This window comes from Ambystoma mexicanum, chromosome 8 (assembly GCF_040938575.1).
Source record: "Ambystoma mexicanum isolate Mex_15411 chromosome 8, UKY_AmexF1_1, whole genome shotgun sequence".
In the NCBI taxonomy this organism is placed as follows: Eukaryota; Metazoa; Chordata; class Amphibia; order Caudata; family Ambystomatidae; genus Ambystoma; species Ambystoma mexicanum.
The window spans coordinates 331,311,996-331,336,130 of NC_090929.1; the positions used below are offsets into that span (position 1 = coordinate 331,311,996).

The window sequence follows — 24,135 nt, forward strand, 5'->3', positions numbered from 1 at the left end:
TCTTTTGCAGTTTAAGAAGGGCAATGATGTTTAGACCTTTCTTTATGGCATTGTTGTCGTTTTCTACTAGATACTCTGGATTTAGGTTGTCAGGAAGAGGGTTGGCAGTAGTAGTGGTAGGAGGTTGTCCGGGGTTATATATTTCTTTGCTCTAGTGGGCAGTGGTGGTGCTATGATTTTTTCTTTGTTGACTTCTTTATTGAGAGATAAAGTGAGGTCAATGAGGTGATGGTCTGTCGAGTGTTGGGGAGCGATTTTGGTGATGACAGTGTCGCAGTTCAGGGTGGCGATTCAGTCCAAGGTCCTACCTTTATTATGGGTGGGGGTAAGCACTCTTTGGATTAGTCCGTGTTCCTCTAGCATGTTAGCTATGGCTTGTGCTGGTTTGTCATCAGGGTCATTTAACCCAAGGTTCAGGTCGCCTAGCAATAATATTTGGGAGGTGTCTTTTATGTTGTTAGCTAGGAGGCTGGATAGGTCTGCTTCGAATGAGCCAATGGGGCCAGGTGACCTATATATTAGATAAATGGTTAAGGTGCGACAGTTGGAGATAGGCAATTTGGCTACTAGGAGCTTGCAGGATTTGAGAGGTGCTTGAGGCAGTGGTTTTAGCTCGAGGTTTGTTTTAGCTATAATGGCTAGGCCACCTCCTCTATTGTTGGGCCTGCCCATTCTGATTATTTGGTAATTTTCTGGAATGGCTATTGAAAGTGCTGGGTCTGCTGCTTCGTGCAGCCATGATTCGGTGATTGCTAGGAGGTCAAGGTTGTTTGAGGATAAGGTGTCTGCTATTTCTGTGGCGTGGGCCACTAGCCATCTAGCGTTGATCAAGGCTCCGGATATAGTGGTAGTGTTGGGTGTGTCCTGGATTGTTATAGGGATGAGTTTGGGTTGGGTGGAGTTGTAGTAGGGCGTGGTTTGGTTCGGCCGGGTTTTAGTGTGTTGCGAGATGGGTTTCTTGTTATGGCAGATAGGCTCGTAGAGGTGGGATAGTCTGGCTCGTAGTCTGATGTTTCTTTCAGAGGTTGAACAAGGTGCATTTTCTGCAGGGTACATGGTTATGGCAGCAGTAAAGATGGTAAGGTGTAATAAAGGTATGAAAAGGTACGGTAGGGTGGCTGTTTGGCTCTTGCTAAGGTACATTGTACGATTTGGATCCGGGATCAGCGACGGTGGTGTGGTGCAACTATTGTATAGCGGGGCTATTCTGGCTGTAGCGATAGTAGAAGGGTGTGGCAACTAACATCAGGTAAGTTCTAGTGGTTACTGTAGCAGCATCAATAGTAGATTAGGTGCAAACTAGTATAAGGCAATATCAGGTAAGGCACAACAATTGGTATAATGCAGGCAGTGCTTTTGATTCAGAGGCCTAAAACCTAGGAGAGTACAATGTTCTAACATACAGTACATTAGTATAGTAGCATGTAAGTGGTAATTTTAGCATGCTGTGCTTAGAATGTGCTGGCATTTAGATTTGAATTTGCCTCAGAGGCCTAAAACCTAGGAGAGTTTTCAGTAGAAGGGGTTCACCTAAATTCAGAAATCACATTCAGGCTAAAAATGGCATGTGCAAGCAGAGGCAATTAGACAAGGGGGTTCACCTAAATTCAGAAATCACACTCAGGCTAAAAATGGCATGTGCAAACAGATGCAATTAGACAAGGGGGTTCACCTAAATTCAGAAATCACACTCAGGCTAAGAATGGCATGTGCAAACAGATGCAATTAGACAAAGGGGTTCACCTAAATTCAGAAATCACATTCAGGTTAAAAGTGGCATGTGGAGACAGTTGCAATTAGACAATGGGGTTCACCTAAAATCAGAAATCACACTCAGGCTAAGAATTGGTGACATCTAGATTTGAGATGGGACAGTTTGTCTAAAAAGCATTGAACCTGTGTTTGGCCCTGGAGTATTCTATAAAATTGAACCTGTGTTTGGCCCTGGAGTATTCTATAAAATTGCACATTGTGTTACATGCCCTCCAACAGGGACTGTCGTAAAGCTGCTATTAAAGAGAATGCAAAGCCAAAAAGTATATCTGCGAACAGCTACATGAACTGAAGGAAACCTCAAGAGACTATCAGGGAAGATAACTTAAAGAAACAAATATTCTGAAGCGAGACATTTGTATATAAATAACCAAAGTAGATAAGTTACAGACTCAAAGAGCCTCATTACACGGAAGGCGGTAGCCATGGCGCTATTAGCGCCATGGCTACCCCCTTACCGCCGTCGGAGGCCGGGTTCCCGAAATAAGGACTTACCGGCCTACTCTGACCTTTGCGGGACCGGTAAATCCCCATTCCGGGAACCATTCCCCATTCCCATTTGAGCCCCCATAAGGCTCAATGGGAATGGGGAAGGAGCAAATAATGGTACCGCAATTTGCGGTACCGTTATTTGCACTGAAGCCCCTCATCGGGTCCCGTCCTTAACGTATGGTCTGACCACACGTTAAGGACGGGACCCGCTGAGGGACCTCATAGAAGGGCGGTGGGGATTACCGGCACCGGTGCCCTTACCGGTGACGGTAATCCCCTACCGCCTTCCGTGTAATGAGGCCCAAAGAGAAAGAAAGCAGGAAGAGAGATGACCAGGAGAAGAGAGACATTCTGTTTGACTATTTTGAGTTATTCATGTTCGTGTTAGGTTCAGAATGGGGACAAATGATACTTTTTGACTTCCTAACGACAAACAAGCTTGATTAGTAAATTTATATAGGTAGCGTGATCCCTTTAGTAATAGGGAGGGATTGGTCTTCCTTATATTTTCATTAAAGAAAGGTAACATGTCATCCATGTGTCTGCTTTCTTCTTCCGAAACGCCACAATCCATAGGGGCTCAGGTAAATTACGTCAGGGGTCAGGGTCAACAGGGCTTGGGGCAAAGACTTTTCGGTCAGGCCCCAAGGGTCAAAGAACTCGTGCCAGGGTCTTCCAGGGTCAGAGTTGAATAGTTACTCTGGGAATGACTTCCAGCCTCAACAGGTCAAAAGTGGGGAAGGGCTTCTGGGGTAGGGGGTCCAGAGATCACAGTGGTGTAGTCTCCTCTCAGCCACCCCATACATGACCCCAGATGATGTCATTTCAGGGAACCAAACGTCCTGGTCAGGGGACAAAATCTTCTGGGGTGGGACTTCTAGGTCAGGGATGAATGGCTAGTGCAGGAGCTCTGGCCACTTGTTACTTTTATTTTGTTGACAGGTTTGCCTTCCCTCTACTTTTGAGAATGGGCCACTTTTTGTTCGTAAAGCACAGAGCAGTTGATAGTAACTTTTCAAACTTGGGGCGCTTTTCATATTTTGGGGCACTTCTACCATCTTCTTCAAACTCAGGTTTTTTTGTGATATCTTCACCAACTGCTCAAATGATTTGAAAAAAAAATTGGCTCCAATAGCCCAGGAAAGATGACTTAGATTCATTTGTTAACAGAACATATTGGCAGAATGGTTTGTCAGTTAGCTTAGTTGAAGAGATCGATTAATCGAGTTGTAGACATTACGAGTGTGAGAAGGCATGGTTCTGCTGAACGTAAAGCAGGACATAAACATAAAATGGAGGAGGAAAGAAGAAGTGAAGTAAAGGAAGAAGAAAAGGAAAAGGGAAAGAGAAAAGAAAGGGAAACCCAATGAAGGGAAGGATGGGAGGGATAAAAGAGGGAAGGACGGTGATAAGGTGGATATTAAGGAAGGAAGGATAGATGAGGGAAAGAAAAAAGGAAAAAAGGAAAGATGGAAAGAGATGAGGAAGAAAAGAAAAGAAGGAGGGATAGGAATGAAGGGAGCAGGGAAGGAAGGAATGAAGGAAGGAAGGAAGAGCAGGGGGGAGAGAAGGAAAGAAAGAAAGAAAGAAAGAAAGAAAGAAAGAAAGAAAGAAAGAAAGAAAGAAAGAAAGAAAGAAAGAAAGAAAGAAAGAAAGAAAGAAAGAAAGAAAGAAAGAAAGAAAGAAAGAAAGAAAGAAAGAAAGAAGGAAAAAAAATGCCCTACCATACCCTGGTAAACTTCTTGTCCCACTGTTGACTAAATACATGTAAAAGGAATTATTGCTTGGGTCATAATTATATAAAGTTACAAGTTTCTAATTGAGCGGAATCAGCCTGACAAATTGCGCACACAAGGCCTCAGTGATAGTGCCCACTACCTTTCGATACCATGAACTTGGTGGAACTTCATCTTGACCTGCTGCAACTCTAGACCATGCAGACGGGTTAGCAATGTTTCCTGCAGCTCGTTGGTCTCCTCCAGATGTTTCTGCAGGCGCTCAGACGTATCTTCCATTTCTGCAAATCTTCCTGCTATATCCTAGAAAAGAAAGCGGGAAGAAAAGAAAAAGGCCTGTGTTTTGAAAACTCTATATATATATAGTTCTATAGCTTGCACAATATTTCACTACAATCGGTTTGGTGGAGATTTTTCTTGGAGCTTCTAAAAAGGTGGGAACGAGACAGTAACATCAGTCAGCATTTTCAACTGGAGTTACCCCTCATAATAACATACTTCTCTTAACAATATCCCTGTGGGTCACAGGAAACTGCATTAAATCTCCTGTGCATGGTGAGAGTTCTGCTGAGGTGGACCAAATTTCCATGATGTTTGAAGGTAGTCCGTTTGCGGTATTTCATAATGAGCTTAGTGATTATGAGAGACTTTTCATTGGAAATCGCCTCCATACAAATGAGCATTGACAAAGCTAATAGTTTCGGCTGTTGTGTGGTGACATTTTTTTCTGAGTGAATTCCCATCACTAATCTAGGCAGAGGGGGTTATCTTGAAAGAAAATCAGACAGAGTGGAGAGAGGGTGCAGGAGGAGTGAATGAATATGAATGAGCGTATTGATGAATGAAAGCAAATGAGGACGTGGAAAGGATGATTGAGGATAGAGGGAGAAGGACTTTGGTGAAGGTGAAAGACTGATGAAGGGCTGTGATGATAAACTGTGATGAAGGAGTAAGCCTATAATGAATTGGAAGGCCTATAATGAAAACTGTGGCAAAGTAGAAGGAGTGCGATGAAGTAGAAGGACTGTGATGAAGAATTGTGAAGAAGGAGAAGAACTGTGATGTGGGAGGACTGTGATACAGGACTCTGATGAAGGAAATGCACTGTGATGAAGGAGAAGGACTCTGACAAAGGAGAAGACCTGCAATGAAAAAGGACTCTGATGGTGTACAAGGACTGTGATGGCGTAGAAGGACTATGAAAAGGGAGGTGAACTGTGATGAAGGAGGAGGACCGTCACAGAGTAGACACACTGTGACAAAATGGAGGGACTATGGCAAAGGAGAAGGAATGTAAAGCAGGGCATTGATGAAGGAGAAAGTGTGTGCTGAAGGAGAAGGATTGTGATGAAGGAAAAGGATTGTGATGAAGGAAAAGGTCTCTGATGAAAGAGAAGGACTATGATGAAGGAGGTGGAGCTTGACGAAGTAGAAGTACTGTGATGAGGACTGTGACAAAGAGGACCAAGACAGAGGACAGTGATGAAGTAGGTCTATGACAAAGAGGAAGGTTTTTGATGAAAGAGAAGGACTTTATTGAAAGACTATGATGATGTAGAAGGACTTTCACTAAGAAGGTCTGTGACAAAGAAGGACTGTGACAAAGAGGGACTATGATAAATAAGGCATGTGATGAAGGAAAGGACTGTGATGAAGGTGAACAGCTAATGCTGTGAAAGAACAGCCTGTCTTTCAAGTACGTTTTTTTTGGAGAGAACCCTCAAAGGACTATGGGCCTCATTACGAGGTAGGAGGTAAGGGATTACCGGCACTGGTAAGGACACCGGTGCCGGTAATCCCTTACCACCCTATTCCGAGGTCCCTTAGCGGGTCCCATTCTTAACGCCTGGTCTGACCAGGTGTTAAGGATGGGACCCGTTAAGGCACTTCAGAGCTAATAACGGTACCGCAAATTGCTGTACCTTTATTAGCTCCATCCCCATTCCCAGTGAGCCCTATGGGGGCTCGAATGGGAATGGGGAATGGTTCTGGAATGGGGACTTACCGGGTCCTCCAAGATTGGAATGACCCGGTAAGTCCCTATTTCGGGAACCCGGACCCGGAATGCGGTAAGGGGGTAGCCATGGTGCTAATAGCACCATGGCTGCCGCCTACCTCGTAATGAAACCCATTACAGTGATCAATAAGGGCAAGTCTGTGCCGTGTTGATAAATGTAATAACAAATTAAGGAAATGATGGCTTCACATGCCAGAGAAGATAATGCCTTAATTTTAAAAAGGTATACCTTGAACAGAGAGGACCAGGGCTGCTAACTTGGGCCTCATTACACGGTAGGCGGTAAACCATGGCGCTATTAGTGCCATGGTTCATGCCGGTAAAATACCGGCACCGCCTTGGTGGAAAGGGGAATTACCGCCCTATTCCAAGGTTGGCGGGGCGGTAATTCCCCCTTCCACCATTGCCTTCCCCATTCCCATTTTTGCCCCATAGGGCTCTATGGGAATGGGGAAGGTGCTAATTACGGTACCGCAAATTGCGGTACCATAATTAGCTCCACTGGTCCCTTTGCGGGTTGGTTTTTAACGCCTGCAAAAAGCAGGCGTTAAATTCCCCAACCCGCAAAGGGACCTCGTAATAAGGCGGTAAGGACTTACCGGTACCGGTAAAGTACCGGTACCGGTAAACCCTTACCGCCTACCGTGTAATGAGGCCCATTCATGCTCGCGGCCCTCTAGGAATCCTGGCGGTCCCAGGTTCCCATGCCTTGCTGCTCTCCACCCAGGAAAAAAATGGAATGCTGGCCGCCATGTTTGTTCATGTTGGCCCCACCTCTTCTTTACAGGTGTGAAAAAACCAACAGAATCGGTAGGGATTCAAGCCTCTCAGCCACCGTCAAAATTAGATGCGGTTGGAGAGGCCGATGTATTTCCTGTAACGAGCAGGGTAGGAGCCCAGAAGGAAATTACGCTTCATCATCCAGCTCTGTAGCACCATAATGGAATGGAAAGTCTATAACAGCGGAGTGCTTGTTTCCACATGTTAATTACATCCTGGTGCATTTAGCACTGGATTTGCAATGAAGCGTAAGTGTATATGCACCACTCCGCTGTAGTGTGCAGTTGTAATTTGTTCTCTACAAATTTGAAGTCAGTGCTTAGCAATGCACTTTCTTTAACAACTGATGTTTTAAAGACTTTTTCAAGCACCCAACCTTCAGCCTGAAGGATTTTTTAATCTTTATAAAATTCTTGGAGTTGTATAAGATCACACTCACCCCTTCGATGTCTACCTGTAAAGCGACTATCCTTCCATCCTTATCTGAACCCTCTCTTAGAACCTTCACAGGCGCTTTTTTACAAATAAGAATTGCAACGCCCCTGGACCCTGATGAAAAACACGATCCATAAGCACTGTCAGGGATGGCTGGCTGGCTGAGTAGTAAATAGGAAGAGTATGTACATAGAATTAACATTGTGATTGTTCCTTTTAAAAGCTTAAAGACTTTCACAGTGAACTTCCATTGTTTATCAGAAACTTAAAGAGTTTAGAAGTTTAAAGCTTACTGAGAGAAAGAACGTTTACAGTTTATTTACAATAAGAGGAAAACAATTGAAAAGACTGTGCGCGCAAGTTTTAAAGTTGTGAACTGTGCGAAATGTGTTTCAAGACTGTTCAACGTGCGCGCAAGTCTTCATGATTTCAGCAACGTCGTTGGGAGCGCGTGCGTATGAGAGCGCATGTTGGATTGCGATAGAGCGCAAGTCCATATCAACTGAGCGCGGGTGGTTTTTGGCGCGTGTATATTTTTCACGTGAGCGACGTTACGTAAGAGAGCGCATGTAGGATTGCGATAGAGTGCAAGTCCATATTAACTGAGCGCGAGTAGTTTTTAGCGCATGTATATTTTTCACGTGCGCGACGTTACATAAGAGAGCGGGTGTAGGATTGCAATAGAGCGCGAGTCCATATTAACTGAGCGCAAGTAGTTTTAGCGCGTGTTTCGGTTGGCGATTGCACGCATAGTTTTTTCAGAGCGTGCGCGTGTTTCCTGTAAGCGTGGAATTGTTTAAGTGCGCGTGTTTCACATGCGTGTGAATTTGTTAAAGTGTGCATGTTTCATGTACATGTGAATTGTTAAAAACGCGTGTTTCACGTGCGCGTGTATTTGTTAAAGTGCGCGTGTTATTTTTAGCACGAGGACAATTTTTCATGTTGTGATTTTGCGTGTTAATCGCATGAATGCAGTGAGAATTCAATACTTCAAGAAAGACTGTATTTCTCAAGAGTATTTGGAAATGTAAATTTTATGGAGTTAAGTGAACTTAAAGTCAAAGAAGAATATCTAAGGTTGTAAGGTGTTTGCAAGAGTCATCTTCTTCAGAATATTAAAGAGACTGGAATGGCTAGTGACATTATACACCGAAACATTACAAAGGTTTTCAAGATATTCTCTACAGACAATTAACCTCTAAATTTTAAACAGAGGTATGAGAGGTAAAGAAGTTAGAGTTGTTTTAAAAAGAATAATTTAGAGAAAAAGGTTTACACTGATGTATAAGTAACCAAGTGTGTTTGTTACTACAGATACCGGAGCCTACCAGAAGGTTGCAGGGCTGCAGTGTCTCCGTTGTTATTTTATCCAAATTCCCCTTTCCATTTCCTGGGGTTTTCAGCTCAGCTTTCACTTTAGGGTTGAGAGGTGAACTCTTGGTGAAGGTCTGTGGGGCCAGCATCAGCTCCTGTGGAATGTTTCCATTCTAAAATTTATCTTCCAAGTAAAGAACTGCAAAAGGAAATTATGCAAGAATGTCATGAATCAGAGTTGGTGGGTCATCCTGGAATTCGTAAGACAATTGAATTGGTGGAAAGGAATTTCTGGTGGAAAGACATGAAAAAAGATATAGAAGATTTTGTGAAAACTTGTGAAGTCTGTGCTCGAGTGAAGTCAGGAGCAATCACTGGCTCAGGTAATAACTGATGTTCTACCTCATCTGACGAACTTTGTCGAGGTAAAGCGTCCGCTTTACCGTTTAACCGTCCTGGCTTGAAGGTTATTACAAAATACTATTCCGAAAAGAAAAGCGACCATCTAAGTTGTCTTGGTGATAATGTTCGAGCAGATTTCAAAAATAGAAGATTCCTATGGTCGGTTAAGACTGTTACTGTGAATCTTGCTCCTAACAGATAATGGCCCTCATTACGACCCTGGCGCTAAGTGAAAAACGATGGCGGTAAATAGTTACCGCCATTGTTTTCCGCTAGGTCCGATCATGACCCGTGACCGTTAACTACGATGCCATTAGCGGCATCGTAGTTAACGCTGCCGCTAACTGCGCCAATGGCGCGCGCACGCGACCTCCCACACCGTACTTAGCGCCATGGCATAAAGGTACGCGAATGCCGACCCAAGCGGACATGCACCTAACGCCATCACCCAGCCCGTTAAGTACCTTACCGCCATGGTGCAAATTACGCCATCGCGAACCAACCGTAAAGGGCCTTGTGCAGTGAATCCAGCTGCCACAGGCGCACAGAATCAGCACAGGTGGAGGCAATACAGAGTCAGGAAGTACAAAAAGAGCACACCCAACCCCTTCCCAGACCCAGTCACACTCCACAATGATTCCAATAGGACTAGCAATGTTGGGGCTGGAGGACCTGATAGCAATGTAAGTGCTACAACTTCAACTACAACAACAACAACAATAGGCTGCACAGAGGAGACGCAGGAGGAGAAGGAGGGCAAGGCAGGGCCAGCAAGCCCCACCAGCACAGCCAGTGGCACCACGCAGGCAGCCCACAATCCCACGCATCAGAGCCAGTCCATTCAACCCCACCGCTGAGCAGATCCACACCCTGTACCGTTTGGACCGGGACACCATCGACACCATCGTATACATGATACACAAACAGCATGATAGAAACACCAACCGCCATCCCACCCCTACTGAATACCCCACCTGGCTGTGAGTAGCAGAGACAACGGAGCCAGATCATACCCTAAAGCAGCACAAACCTCAGCTGACACCACTAAACCTAATGCCCGATGTATGCAGCCCCACCACGTGAATGAAGGTGTGCCCCAACATTGACACAACCATCTGCAAGTGCATTGTACCAATTCACACCACATTGACCTCAACGAAATGCACCTACATGCACGTCACCAGACACCATCCACTGAAAGGCCTGTCCCCATAACTGCGCACGAATGAGGCACATGACGGACAGAAACATCAACACACCATCACACAGACAGCAAGGCCCACAAAATGTCCCTATCAACATCAGTATTGCTCACTGGGGTCATGATGATGCTGACAGCAATGTTGCAATGATGTGAGCGTTGACCTCACAGGACACGTGCCAGGCCACCAAAACAAACCGTATGAACGAACACAGTGGATGGACACTCACAAGGCACTTGACCCCCCTGCATACATTGGTTGATGGCATGCACCACATTCCATAGGAGCCATGAGCATATACTGGTCGCATAGTGTGAATCAATGAGTGCATTCAAAAGAGGTCCGAAGTAACAGTTGGATGCAAGCCATGGTGGCACGTCATGTTTTGAAATAGACGTCATGACTGACACATACATTCTCGCCCACATACAGGTGATGCAGGCTATCCCCTGAAGAGGTGGCTACTTACACCAGTCCGGAACCCACAGAACCAGCACGAGGAGGACTCCAACCGTGCACATACACGTACCCGTGCGGTGATTGAGCAGGCTTTTGGCCTATTGAAGGCACGGTTTCGCTGCCTCAGCAGGTCTGGTGGGGCACTCCTGTAGCACCATGAGAAGATGGCAAAGATCGTCTTGGCATGTGTCATGCTACACAATATGTGCGTCAGACGCAATGTGCCCCTGCCCCCTGATGCTGGACTGCAACCACCTGTCGATGAGGATGATGAAGGTGGGGATTCGGCAGCACCTCATGGAGGCGGCGATGCACAGGAGGGGCGTGAAATGCATAGTACTCTGATCAACCAATTATTCTAGCACACGCGAATGGGGGATGTCACCTGGAGATGACTATTGTGGCACTGTGTGCGTCTGTATTATGGACACTGGGGACTGTTTACCAATACATCACACATACGCAATGAGCAATGTCCACACATCTGATTTGTGCAAATATGAAAAGTGTATTGTGAAAGTGATTTTGTTGAACACACCCACTCCCCCCTCCCCCCTGAACTCCCCAACACACCCACTCCCCCCTCCCCCCTGAACTCCCCAACACACCCACTCCCCCCTCCCCCCTGAACTCCCCAACACACCCACTCCCCCCTCCCCCCTGAACTCCCCAACACACCCACTCCCCCCTCTCCCCTGAACTCCCCAACACACCCACTCCCCCCTCCACCCACCCCCCTGGAATCCCTACAAAGGTGTGAGTAAGTCTGTGCAGCAGTGTCTGATGCAGGATTTCTCCACTGTCCGGCCACTATTGGCAGCCCCCTCCCCTGGCCCCCGGGGCACCCCTGCCTGTGCTGCGCAGGTTCCTCCCCGATCGGCGGATGGGGCTGCTTGGTGTCGAGCTGGCAGCCGAGGAGGTTCCTGCCTGCTCATTTGGACGCATGTCCCGAATTGTCTGCACAAGTTCAGTGATGGCGTGCCGCACAGCGGAGAGTTCTGCGCAGATGTCCTTTGTGGAGGACTCTATAGCAGCCTTCACTGTCTCCACACATTTCTCCATTGCTGCCGTTGACCCCCACAATCTGCAACATGCTCATTGAGGAGCGAGGATAGTTGCTGCTGCCGGGTGACGATCTCCTCCAGGCTTAGTTGTTCTTTCTGGGCCATGGCTAATGGCAGTGGTATTCCCATTGGGCTGCTCACCTCCTGCAGCGGGGATGGAGAGCCTGGCCAATCGTCATCCTCTGACTGCCCCTGTGTAGCACCCGCATGCGGGCTGCTTAGGGACAGGTAGGGGGAATGAGGGTGGGCAGTGGGGCTTCCAACATCAGACTCCTCAATGATCCCTCCTTCGCTATCGGAGGAGGCTGCGATGGCAGCAGTTTCCCCAATAGTGCTGCTTGCAGCAGAGACTGTCCCTTCTGTGGGCACGATTTGGGTAATGGCTGCTGCTGCTTCTGTGCTGCCTGCTGGGGTGGCTGTCAGTGCCCTGTCCTGTTTTCCTGGCTTGGATTTTGGCTGCTGTGGGGTTTTCCTCGGGACGGCAGAGGTGGAGGGTTGTGGTGTTGGCACAGTTGTCCTGGCCCTCTTGGTGGGTGTGGAGGCAGTGGTGTCCTCATCCTCAAGGTCGGAATTTGAGCCTGTGGTGGAGCAAAGGAGGGAAAGTGTTATTGATGGGTCTGTGGACATTGGGCGGGCATTGTGACGACTGACATCTTATCAGTTGGTACATGCGGCACATTTGAGGCAGGGGAAAACAGGTTGTCTCCCTTTTGTGTGGAAGTAGCATGGAGGTATGTGGGTGCCTGCATTTAGGGTGTGCATACTGCATGAGTACAGGGTGGAGATCGGATGTATCTGTGGGCAGTCTCCTGCTGATGTGTTGCATTTACACTATGGGGCAACATTGTACTTCACATGAATGGACTTTGGTGATTTTTGCATGGCTTGATTTGAGCCACCTACCTGCATCGCCTGATGTCGGGGCTCCTCTCTCCATTCCTCCTACTCCTTCTATGCTCTCCATTCCGATGGTGGAGGCACAGATTTCCTCCCATGGCTGCAATTTGATAGGGGACTGCGATCCTCCACCGGTTTCCATGGCCAGGTTTCTGTTCGCCGATAGTATGCTCCTGACTCTGAGCCGGAGATCGTCCCACCGCTTGCGGCACTGTCTCACATTGCGGGGTGTTGTTCCCACGGCACTAACCCGCTGAGCTACCAGTGCCCATATGGCCTTCTTCTTGGCTATGGCCGGTCTGGTCATTTGGTTGGAGAATACCACTGCGGCGTTCTCCTGGAGGGTCTCCGCAAGCATGGTGAGCTCCTCTCTGGTGAAGCGGTCTTGCCGCTGGCGGTCACAGGCTTTCTTAACCACTTTAGGCATTTTCAAGCAGGAAGAAGGTTGATGATGGTATTTGCCGGGTCCCAGGCTCGGATGTCCAGTGGTTGCAGAGGATGGCAATGGATTGTGTTTTTAAAGATGGCCGCCGTGCTCTTTCCCGTTCCGCCGCGGTGACGCTACTTCCGGTTCCGCTTATCTACGGTCACCGCTAATTGCGGTGACCGCTAACTACGGTCACCGCTATGAACGGTGGTCGGGGTGGCGGTGGTGCACCTTGCGCGGCATACGATGCCGGTAGGTGCCGTTTTGGGGGCATTAACGCCATGGCGCAGTTTACATTACCGCCATGGCATAATGCTTGTGCGTGATGGGTCGTAATATGGCGCTCTTATCGCCATCGGACCATGGCGTTAACGCTCATTACGCCATGGCGGTAATTTCGATTACTTAGCGCCAGGGTCGTAATGAGGGCCAATGCCTACAATCTTGAAATGCTTTCTTGATAGCCAGGAGTTCTCTATCAGTAATCGTGTAGTTCATCTCAGCTGGAAGCAGCTTCTTGGAAAGATAGGCCACAGGATGCAGTTGTCCAGTTTCAGGATGCCTTTGAGAAAGTACTGCTCCAATTGCTGTATTGGAAGCATCTGCTTCAATAAAAAATGGTTGGGAAGGATCTGGAGGTAATTAAATTGGTCCTGATGTAAAACAGTTCTTCAATTTTTTAAAAGCCTGATCCGCTTCATCCTTCCACTCAAATTTCATTCCTTTTTTCAATAATTTGGTGATGGGAGAAACAGTTTGAGAGAAGTCCTTTATGAATCTCCTGTAAAAATGTGCAAAACCCAGGAAGCTTTGAATATCTTTAACACAAGTTGGAATTGGCCACTGTTCTACTGCTTTAATTTTCTTCATGTCCATTTCCAAACCTTTGGAAGAAATAATAAAACCCAAAAATTCCACTTCTTTGGTATGGAATTGGCTTTTTTGTAACTTAGCAAATAATTTATTCTCCCTTAATCGCTGTAAAACTTTCTTAACATGTTCTTCATGTTGCAGTAGATCCTTGGAATAAATGAGAATGTAATCAAAGTAAACCACTACAAAAATGTCAATGAATTCTCTCAACACTTCATTTATAAAAAAAATTGAAAAGCCGCCGGGGCATTGCACAATCCGAATGGCATTACTTGATATTCGAAAAGACCACATTTTGCTGTAAATGCTGTTTTCCATTCATCACGTTGACGTACCCGCACCAAATGGTATGTGCGGGTACGTCAACCAAACTGAAGATCTAGTTTGGTAAACACTGACGCTCCTTGAATCTGGTCCAACATCACTGAAATTAAAGGCAGAGGATATCTGTTTTTAACTGTAATTTTATTTAATGCCCTATAATCAATACACGTCTGTAGCGTAACTTCTTTTTTTGGAACAAAAAATAGTGGAGAAGCTGCTGGCGACTGAGAGTGTCTGATGAACCCCTTAGCCAAATTTTCTTGGATGTAATCTTTCAAATGCTGATTCTCTTTCTCAGTCAGAGCATAGATGCGACTGCAAGGAATGTGAGCTCCTGGTTCTAAATCAATTTTACAATCATATTCTCGATGAAGGGGTAATTCATTAGCTTCCTTTTCACTAAACACATCATTAAAATCTTGATAACACTTTGGTAATTCTCCTATTACAGCCCCAATAGAATGTACTATGGCACCCAATTTTACCAAACCTTCCACAACCTCTGAACAACCATCAGACTCATCTTCCTGAACCTTTTCCTTAAAACAATTTACAACACAAAAAGGTGATTCCAATTTAACACTCTCCTTCCCCAATCAATCTGAGGGTTATGATACGTTAACCAAGGCATCCCTAAAATAATCTTCAACTGTGGAGTATCTATTAACTCAAACACAATTTCCTCCCAGTGCCCTCCAATTTCCATCCCCAATGGAATTGTTACATGTGTAATTAAACCTGATGTAAGTTAAGAACCATCCACCACTCTCACTTGCTCTGGTATATTTTTTACAATGTAAGGCACATTCATATCTTTTACCACATTCCAATCCATGAAGTTACCTGTGGACCTCAGTCCTGGCGCCATAGGCGCCAGGCTCATAAAGGGAGTGTTTATGTGAACTTACCTGATGCAGACTGTGCTGCCAGATCCAGACCTCTTTGAGGCCTGAAAGGGACTATTTTACCTGTGGGACTATTTTGCCACTCGGGCGTGGCCGGGGAAGAATACGTACCTGGGGGCTATTTAAGGCACGCCCAGACAGCAGCTCACGCTTCACGTTCTGCACCTAGCAGCTGGACGCTCACCGTGTCTGCTCCTGCATCCTGACTCCAGCCACGCCCGCCTCCATCCTGGAACACCTGAAAGGAAAGAAGAGAAGGGAAAAGGTGAACAGAAGAACATTACCTCCTTCTACACGGAGTCTGGAGTCATCACGCCGGCGATCCAAAGGGAAGACATTTATTTTTAAAGACACATCGCGTTGCTCGCTGCAGCGCCGCATTCCCTCACCTGTTCACGAGGCATCTCCGTGCTCCTTAGTGACCATCTGCACGACCCGCCGCATACCTGCACCTAAGGGGGAAGAGAAGAACAAAAGGTGAGCAAAAGGAACATATTGAGGAAAGCCAGATTTTCACCATAAGACTCACCTGATTATTGTCGGGAGAATATTTCCTCATCTCGGGTCGACGCCGCTTCTTCGGCAGTACCGTACCCCGGCCCCTATGGGGAAAAAAGACACAAGCATTAGTGGGTGAATATAAGGACATTAAAGGAACCACCCATCATAAACTCACCTGAGTTTACCTTCGGCGAATTGTTTCCTCTACGCAAAATCTTCACTCAGCACCTGTGATAAAAGGGATAAGAGATGGACTACTGAATATAAAGGCAAATAGAAAAGGAGGCCAACTCTTAAACTTTTACAACAGTATACTTACGGCATCTTGCCAGGAAAGTCAAGTAAGCTTGGATCCTCACCAATCCGAACACCAGTGAAGTAACTGGATATAATCTCACCCCTGCACCAGAAGCAGGATGGAGAGCTCGTCCTTTCAAACCTTAAGGTGGGAGTTAACGGGGAATTTCGGAGGTGGTCTGAGGAGAGTGAAAGAGGGAAGTGGGAGGCCGACGCGCTACTCCGCAGGTAGTTAATCCCCTTTCTCTATCTGCAGAAGGATTCTCCTGTGAGTCAGACAAGCGAGATTTGGGGGTCCTGTCCAGTCGGTCTTCCGAGTTCTGCGCATCACCTTAGAAGAGGCCGCAGCAGTCCACACCTGGTCAGCGTCTCCTTGAGAGTCAGGTGAGCGTTACAGATATCCTCTGCCTTTAATTTCAGTGAGGTTGGACCAGATTCAAGCAGCTTCAATGTTTACCAAACTAGATCTTCATGGTGCATACCATTTGGGGCGGGTATGTCAAGGTGATGAATGGAAAACAGCATTTAGAACAAAATTTGGTCTTTTCGAATATCAAGTAATGCCATTCGGATTGTGCAATGCCCGGCGGCTTTTCAATTCTTTATAAATGAAGTGTTGAGAGAATTCATTGACATTTTTGTAGTGGTTTACATTGATGACATTCTCATTTATTCCAAGGATCTACTGCAACATGAAGAACATGTTAAGAAAGTTTTACAGCGATTAAGGGAGAATAAATGATTTGCTAGGTTAGAAAAAAGCCAATTCCATACCAAAGAAGTGGAATTTTTGGGTTTTATTATTTCTCCCAGAGGTTTGGAAATGGACATGAAGAAAAGTAAAGCAGTAGAACAGTGGCCAATTCCAACTTGTGTTAAAGATATTCAAAGCTTCCTGGGTTTTGCACATTTTTACAGGAGATTCAGAAAGGACTTCTCTCAAACTGTTTCTCCCATCACCAAATTATTGAAAAAAGGAATGAAATTTGAGTGTAAGGATGAAGCGGATCAGGCTTTTAAAAAATTGAAGAACTGTTTTACATCAGGACCAATTTTATTACATCCAGATCCTTCCCAACCATTTTTTGTTGAAGCAGATGCTTCCAATACAGCAATTGGAGCAGTACTTTCTCAAAGGCATCCTGAAACTGGACAACTGCATCCTGTGGCCTATCTTTCCAAGAAGCTGCTTCCAGCTGAGATGAACTACACGATTACTGATAGAGAACTCCTGGCTATCAAGAAAGCATTTCAAGAATGTAGGCATTATCTGTTAGGAGCAAGATTCACAGTAACAGTCTTAACCGACCATAGGAATCTTCTATTTTTGAAATCTGCTCGAACATTATCACCAAGACAATTTAGATGGTCGCTTTTCTTTTCGGAATATGATTTTGTAATAACCTTCAAGCCAGGACGGTTAAACGATAAAGCTCGTCAGATGAGGTAGAACATCAGTTATTACCTGAGCCAGTGGTTGCAGAAGATACATTTATTCTAAGTACTACAAAAGAAGAGAACCTGCTTCTTGAGAAAATTCAAAGGGAGTTACCAGAGAAGACAATTCAATCTTGGCTTGCGGAGGATTTTGGAAGACATTTAATTGATGGATTTCCATGTTTCCATTCTAACATGTATCTTCCAAGTAAAGAACTGCAAAAGGAAATTATGCAAGAATGTCATGAATCAGAGTTGGTGGGTCATCCTGGAATTCGTAAGACAATTGAATTGGTGGAAAGGAAATTCCGGTGGAAAGACATGAAAAAAGATACAGAAGATTTTGTGAAAACTTGTGAAGTCTGTGCGCGAGTGAAGTCAGGAGGAGGAAAACCATCTGGATTACTTAATCCATTACCCACACCTCCTAGTCCATGGTTTACAATCTCTATGGATTATATTGTAGATCTTCCTAAAGATCAAGGTTGCACTACAGTATTAGTAGTAGTGGATTTACTGACCAAGGCAGGGCATTTCATTCCCATGAAAGGAGAGGCCTCTGCAAGGAATCTGGCAAAGAGTTTTTTGCAAGAAGTGGTGCGACTCCATGGGTTACCAACACAAATTGTATCAGATCGAGGGTCGCAATTCATTTCCAAATTTTGGCGAGCTTTCTGCAAAGAGTTGGGGATTGAGATAAAGCTTTCTTCAGGTTATCATCCACAAACCAATGGTCAGACAGAACGAGTAAATCAGGAGTTAGAAAAATATATCAGAGTTTTTTGGCAGGAGAAAGGGAGCTGGGTGGATCTTCTTTGGTTAACCGAATTTAGCTACAATAATTCTGTCAAGGTTTCTACTAGTTATTCACCTTTTTACAGTAATTATGGTTTTCATCTGCGATTTTTGAAAGAAGTGTTACCATCTGAGTATTCCAATCCAGAGGTTGAGCATCGATTGACTAGTATTAGGGATGGTTTAGTGAAAGCAAAGGAAACTTTGGAGAAAAGTAAATTTAAGTTCAAGACCTTTGCTGATAGAAAACGTCAAAATGCACCACATTATCAAATGGGTCAAAAGGTTTGGTTGTCCACAAAAAATCTACATCTAAAGGGAAGAACTAAATTTAGTCCGAAATGTATTGGTCCATTTGAAATAGAAAAAATAATAAATCCAGTGGCAATCAGGCTAAAATGACCTCCCGGTATCAAAAGTCATCCTACATTTCACGTCAGTTTAGTGAAACCTTGTGTGTTAGGAACTAGATTGGGAAAACCACCACCAGCATTTTATACAGAGGAAAATGAAGAAGAGTTTGAAGTTAGGAACATTTTAGAATCTAGGTTTGTAGAGGTACCTTGCAGTATCTTATTGATTGGAAGGGATACGGGCCTGAAGAAAGATCTTGGGAAAATCAGATTGATGTACATGCCCCTCAATTAATAAGACAGTTTCACAGAAAGTTCCCTGCTAAGCCAGGCCCTGGGACAGGGCTTTGAAGAGGGGGTACTGTCAGGGATGGCTGGCTGGCTGAGTAGTAAATAGGAAGAGTATGTACATAGAATTAACATTGTGGTTGCCCAAGTCAAGATGGAGAGAAAGAAACTTAATCTGATTGGTTTGAGGAACAATGCTATGTTTGGTTTGTCTGATTGGTGGAAAGGATAATGGTAGGATTCTTGGGAGGTGAGCAAGATTCTAAACTGCCTTTCATCCAAAGTAATTCAGTGGCTGGTTGTATTTTAGTTAAGCTCCTTAAGTAAGGCCTTTCAGAGTTCAGAAGATTTACTAAAGAAGTAAGAAAACCATTTGCTGAGCCAGAGAGATCAAAAAGACATCAGGTGGGATTGTTCCTTTTAAAAGCTTAAAGATTTTCACATTGAACTTCCATTGTTTATCAGAAACTTAAAGAGTTTAGAAGTTTAAAGCTTACTGAGAGAAAGAACGTTTACAGTTTATTTACAATAAGAAGAACACAATTGAAAAGACTGTGCGCGAAAGTTTTAAAGTTGTAAATTGTGCGAAATGTGTTTCAAGACTGCTTAACGTGCACGGAAGTCTTCAAAATTTCAGCAACGTCATTGGGAGCACGTGCGTTAGAGAGCGCGTGTTGGATTGCGATAGAGCGCAAGTCCATATTAACTGAGCACGAGTAGTTTTTAGCGCGTGTGTATTTTTCACGTGCGCAACGTTATGTAAGAGAGCGCGTGTAGGATTGCGATAGAGCGCGAATCCATATTAACTGAGCGCGAGTAGTTTTAGCGCGTGTTTCGTTTGGCGATTGCGTGTGTAGTTTTTTCAGAGCATGCGCGTTTCCTGTACACGTGGAATTGTTTAAGTGCGCGTGTTTCACGTGCGTGTGAATTGTTAAAAATTTGTGTTTCACGTACGCGTCTATTTGTTAAAGTGCGCGTGTAATTTTTATCGCGAGGACAATTTTTCACATTTTGTGATTTCGCGTGTTAATCGCATGAATGCAGTGAGAATTCAATACTTCAAGAAAAACTATATTTCTCAAGAGTATTTGGAAATGTCAATTTTATGGAGTTAAGTGCACATAAAGTCAAAGAAGAATATCTAAGGTTGTAAGGTGTTTGCAAGAGTCATCTTCTTCAGAATATTAAAGAGACTGGAATGGCTAGTGACAATATACACCGAAACATTACAAAGGTTTTCAAGATATTCTCTACAGACAATTAACCTCTAAGTTCTAAACAGAGGTATAAGAGGTAAAGAAGTTAGAGTTGTTTTAAAAAGAATAATTTAGAGAAAAAGGTTTACACTGATGTATAAGTAACCAAGTGTCTTTGTTACTAAAGATACCAGAGCCTGCCAGAAGGTTGCAGGGCTGCAGTGTCTCCGTTGTTATTTTATCCAAATTCCCCTTTCCCTTTCCTGGGGTTTTCAGCTCAGCTTTCACTTTAGGGTTGAGAGGTGAACTCTTGGTGAGGGCCTGGGGGGCCAGCATCAGCTCCTGTGGAATTCAGTCAAGCCGGACCCTGACAAGCACTCCCAATCCATTCCCTTTCTAGATTTTAATCTCATCTTTCAATATGTGAGTCTCCTCCAAGAAACATATATCACTTTTTACATCATTCAAGCAATTAAAGATTGTTTTCCTTTTAACCCTGTTGTTAATCCCATTAACATTCCAGGCCAACACACTCAACTCATCTCCCAAAACTCTAGTCATTCCGCTATCCATTGTTACCCACCCACCCTCTTAAGAAAATGATGCATATGCTCCTTCCGTAGATGATGGATTGTTTTTCAGAAAAGTGACTCAAATTGTTCAGGATTTAGATTCTCCGAATATTATTCTAGGAGGTGATTTTGATGTGGTAATGGAACCGGAGTGGTCCAAGGTTGATGAGAAAGCGGGATACACCTTGTTTATCACTACAATCTCTGATTGAGGAACAGAACTTGAAGGACTGCTGGAGGTTAGAGCATCCTGATATAAAGGAATACACCATCTATTCTGGCGCACATGCAACATATTCTCGAATTGGTATGTTGCTCAATGATGGGAGAATGACTGAAAAACACTGAACTAGCAAGATCAGGAATATTTTGATAACAGCTCACGCGCCTGTGTCCATGAATCCAAAGTTAGATTTAAGGCAAAGCAATTCATTTACCTGGAGAATGAATACTTCAGTCTTATATGATGATGAAATACTTCAGAAGATTGTCTCTGAAGCAAACCACTTTGCTGAGGAGAATTGCTCAGAAGAAATAAGTGCAAAACCCGTTTGGGAAGCTTTTAAATGTACGATAAGGGGTATAATTCTTGGTCTGTCCAGCGGAAAGAGGAAAAAAGCAGAAAAGGGTAGACTGGAATTAGATTTGAAAATTCGGGATCTTACTAGAGACCTGATGACCGATGATAGGAACCAGAAAAAGAAAAAAGAGTTACAGAAGTTGAAAAAGGAAATGTATCTGATTCTGACAGAGAGGGCTGAAAGAGACGAATATGGAGTTAAGTGCTCTTATTTCGAGAAGGGGGAAAAATGTGATTGATGGCTAGCCTACAGGCTTAGGATGAAGAAGTTTGAAGGGTCAATAACATTGATCCAGGACTCACATGGCTCGACCACATTTAATTCAAAAGAGATCAATGATGTTTTTAATATTATGTTAACCTGTATCGCAACGGACCTGGTATAACAGGCATGGGGAAAACCTTCTTTCAGAACCTCGTAATCCCCAAAATGTCTAATGTACATCAAATATCTCTTGAAAGAGATCTATCAATTGATGAACTGAGGTATGCAATTAGCAAGCTGAGTACAGGTAAGACCCCGGGTCCAGACACCCACCCGGTGGAATTTTATAGAATGTTGCCGGAATCTGCCCTTGAAATGAAGAAAGATATGCTCATTGCGTCAAAAAGAGATGGCTTATTGCCTCAAACAACTAATCATGCCACTATTTCAGTGTTCCTTAAAAAGGGGAAAGATGGAAACCTAACCTCTAGATATCGCCCGATCAACCTGATCAACACTGACAACAAAATTCTGGCAAAGGTCTTGGCTATGAGGCTTGAACATCTACTGCCGACATTAATTCATGGTAACCAGTCTGGGTTTGTAAAGAATAGGAGGACTTCAAGCAACGTGCGTAAATTAATTCAGACAATGTCTCAGGCCCAGGATTGTGTTGATGATGTTATAGTCTTTTCCCTTGGCGCAGAAAAGGCTTTTGATCGGGTAAATTGGGCACTTTGCAATTTGTCAATCTGGGGCAAAGTGAATGCCCGTTAAGATGACTGCCGCCCCACAAATAAATTATATACTTAGTATGCTACCTTTGAGGATTAGTCCACACTATTGGAAATAACTGGACAGGTTGATGCAGACCTTTATTTGGGACCAAAAACCTCCCTGGCTGAAACTGTGGAACTCCAACTTCCGTTGCATAAAGGCGGTCTTGGAGTACCCAACTCGCATACCATTTTGCTTTTTCTGCTCAATACCTTGTGCCATTTTTGATTGATCAACCAGATGATTTGGCTATCGATGAGACGGGCCTTATTGGCCCGCTCAGCCCCAGAGCGATATTGTCGACGTCAAATCTGCCCCGGAAGAAAACTCCTGTTACCGAATTTGTACGAGATACTTGGAAAAACTTGTCAGATTTACTGGGTGTTGATGCTTTGAAATCGCTGAATGCCTCTGTCTGGTTTAACCCCAAAATTAAAGACAACGGGAGGACTTTGTTTTGGCCAGAATGGTACCTCTGAGGGGTGAAATGGATAAGTGACCTTGGGAAAGATGGGAAGTGGCTTTCATGTGTTGACACAACAGCAACATGGGATACATCTGTTTTTTTCGAACACTGATTACAGTCGATTGAAAAGAATAATCAGGAAAGTAGAGTTGACTAACATTCTGGATATGGATCTTTTTACTGCCAAGTCAAAGAAGGGAGAAGGAGCAATAGCTAGTAGGATTTACAAGCAGATTGTTGCATAATACAGGGAGAATGACAGTTTAAGGGAGAAATGGGGTAGCAGATTGGCCTGTACTATTACGTCTGAAATGTGGGAAATGATGTGTGCAAATGTGAATTTTTGTTCAGTGAATTTGGGCAAAAGATCGAGGCAAATTAAAATACTAAACAGAGTGTATTGGAGTCCTGAACATTTGAAAAAAAGGGGTAGTCTGATTCGGATGGATGTTGGGGATGCATACATGAAGTTGGTACTTTGGTACATATGCTATGGAGCTGTATTCGCGTGCATGGATTTTGGCTGGAAGTATGCACAATGTGTGTGAAAGTGCTTGGCAGAGATATTGATCTTGACTTCAAAACGATGATACTTGGTGGTGGTGAATTAATGGATGAACTGACATCTCAGAAGAAATGGCTATAATAAGTAAGAGATTAATCCTGCATGGATGGAAGTCCCGGGTTGCACCGTTGGTAAATGACTGGATTGATGAAATGTATAAGCTTGCGGACATGGAGAGGACAATTTATAGGAGATCGAGTACGTTGGTGAGCTTTGATCAAATCCGGGCGAAGTTTTAGGATTTGTACTAGTTCCAAGGTTTTCTTAGCTGTTGGGGGTGTGGGGGGCAGGGTGGAGGGACTCGTGGAACTTGGTTATGTAAGCTTTTCATTGCACTACTTTATTTTGGTTTTCCTGTAATGGATGTATATTTTTCTTTGAAAATGTAAATAAAGAATAAAAAAAAACATAATTCTTAGGGCCCTATTCTCATGTAGGTGTTAAGTACCGAAAAGGACGTTAAAAGGCTTAACGACCTTTTCGGTACTTAAGACCTATTCTGAAGGTGGCGCATTCTTCCGAAGTCGGAAGGAATGCGCCACTTTCGGAATGCATGTGGCGGTTGCTAGGATGGGTTGGAAACCAACCTAGCAACCGCCACATTCGTAAACCGGCTTTTTGGAAGCCTATTCTTGTGGCACTCCTCCAGTTTAATATGTGCGCTAAACTAGCGCACATTTACTGTACCCTTTTGGTGCTGTTAAACTGGAGGAGTGCCACAAGAAGCCTTGTTTGGTGTAAATGGAAGTGTCCATACACCCTTGTTGTATATGGACACTTTCATGTACACCAAAGCAAGCAGCTTCAACGTTGCTGCAACGTTGAAGCTGCTTGTTTTAGTGTACATGAAAGTGTTCGTATACAACACACGGGTGTATATGAACACTTTCATTTACACCAAAGCCAGCAGCTTTTGAAGTTGCTCGCTTTAAATGAAAGTGTTCATATACACCACACGGGTGTATAGGAACACTTTTATTTAAACCAATGCGAGCAGCTTCAA

The 24,135-nt window shown here is 44.4% G+C and overlaps 1 protein-coding gene across 1 annotated transcript in view; it reads right to left on the reverse strand.

Moving 5' to 3' along the window:
- The window catches only part of CCDC183 (coiled-coil domain containing 183), an 893,120-nt gene that overhangs the window by 331,687 nt on the left and 537,298 nt on the right, over positions 1-24,135 (reverse strand). The window contains exon 10 of the mRNA XM_069612154.1: positions 4,144-4,304. Coding sequence (XP_069468255.1) covers positions 4,144-4,304 — 161 coding nt within the window. The remainder of the gene's footprint in view (positions 1-4,143; positions 4,305-24,135) is intronic.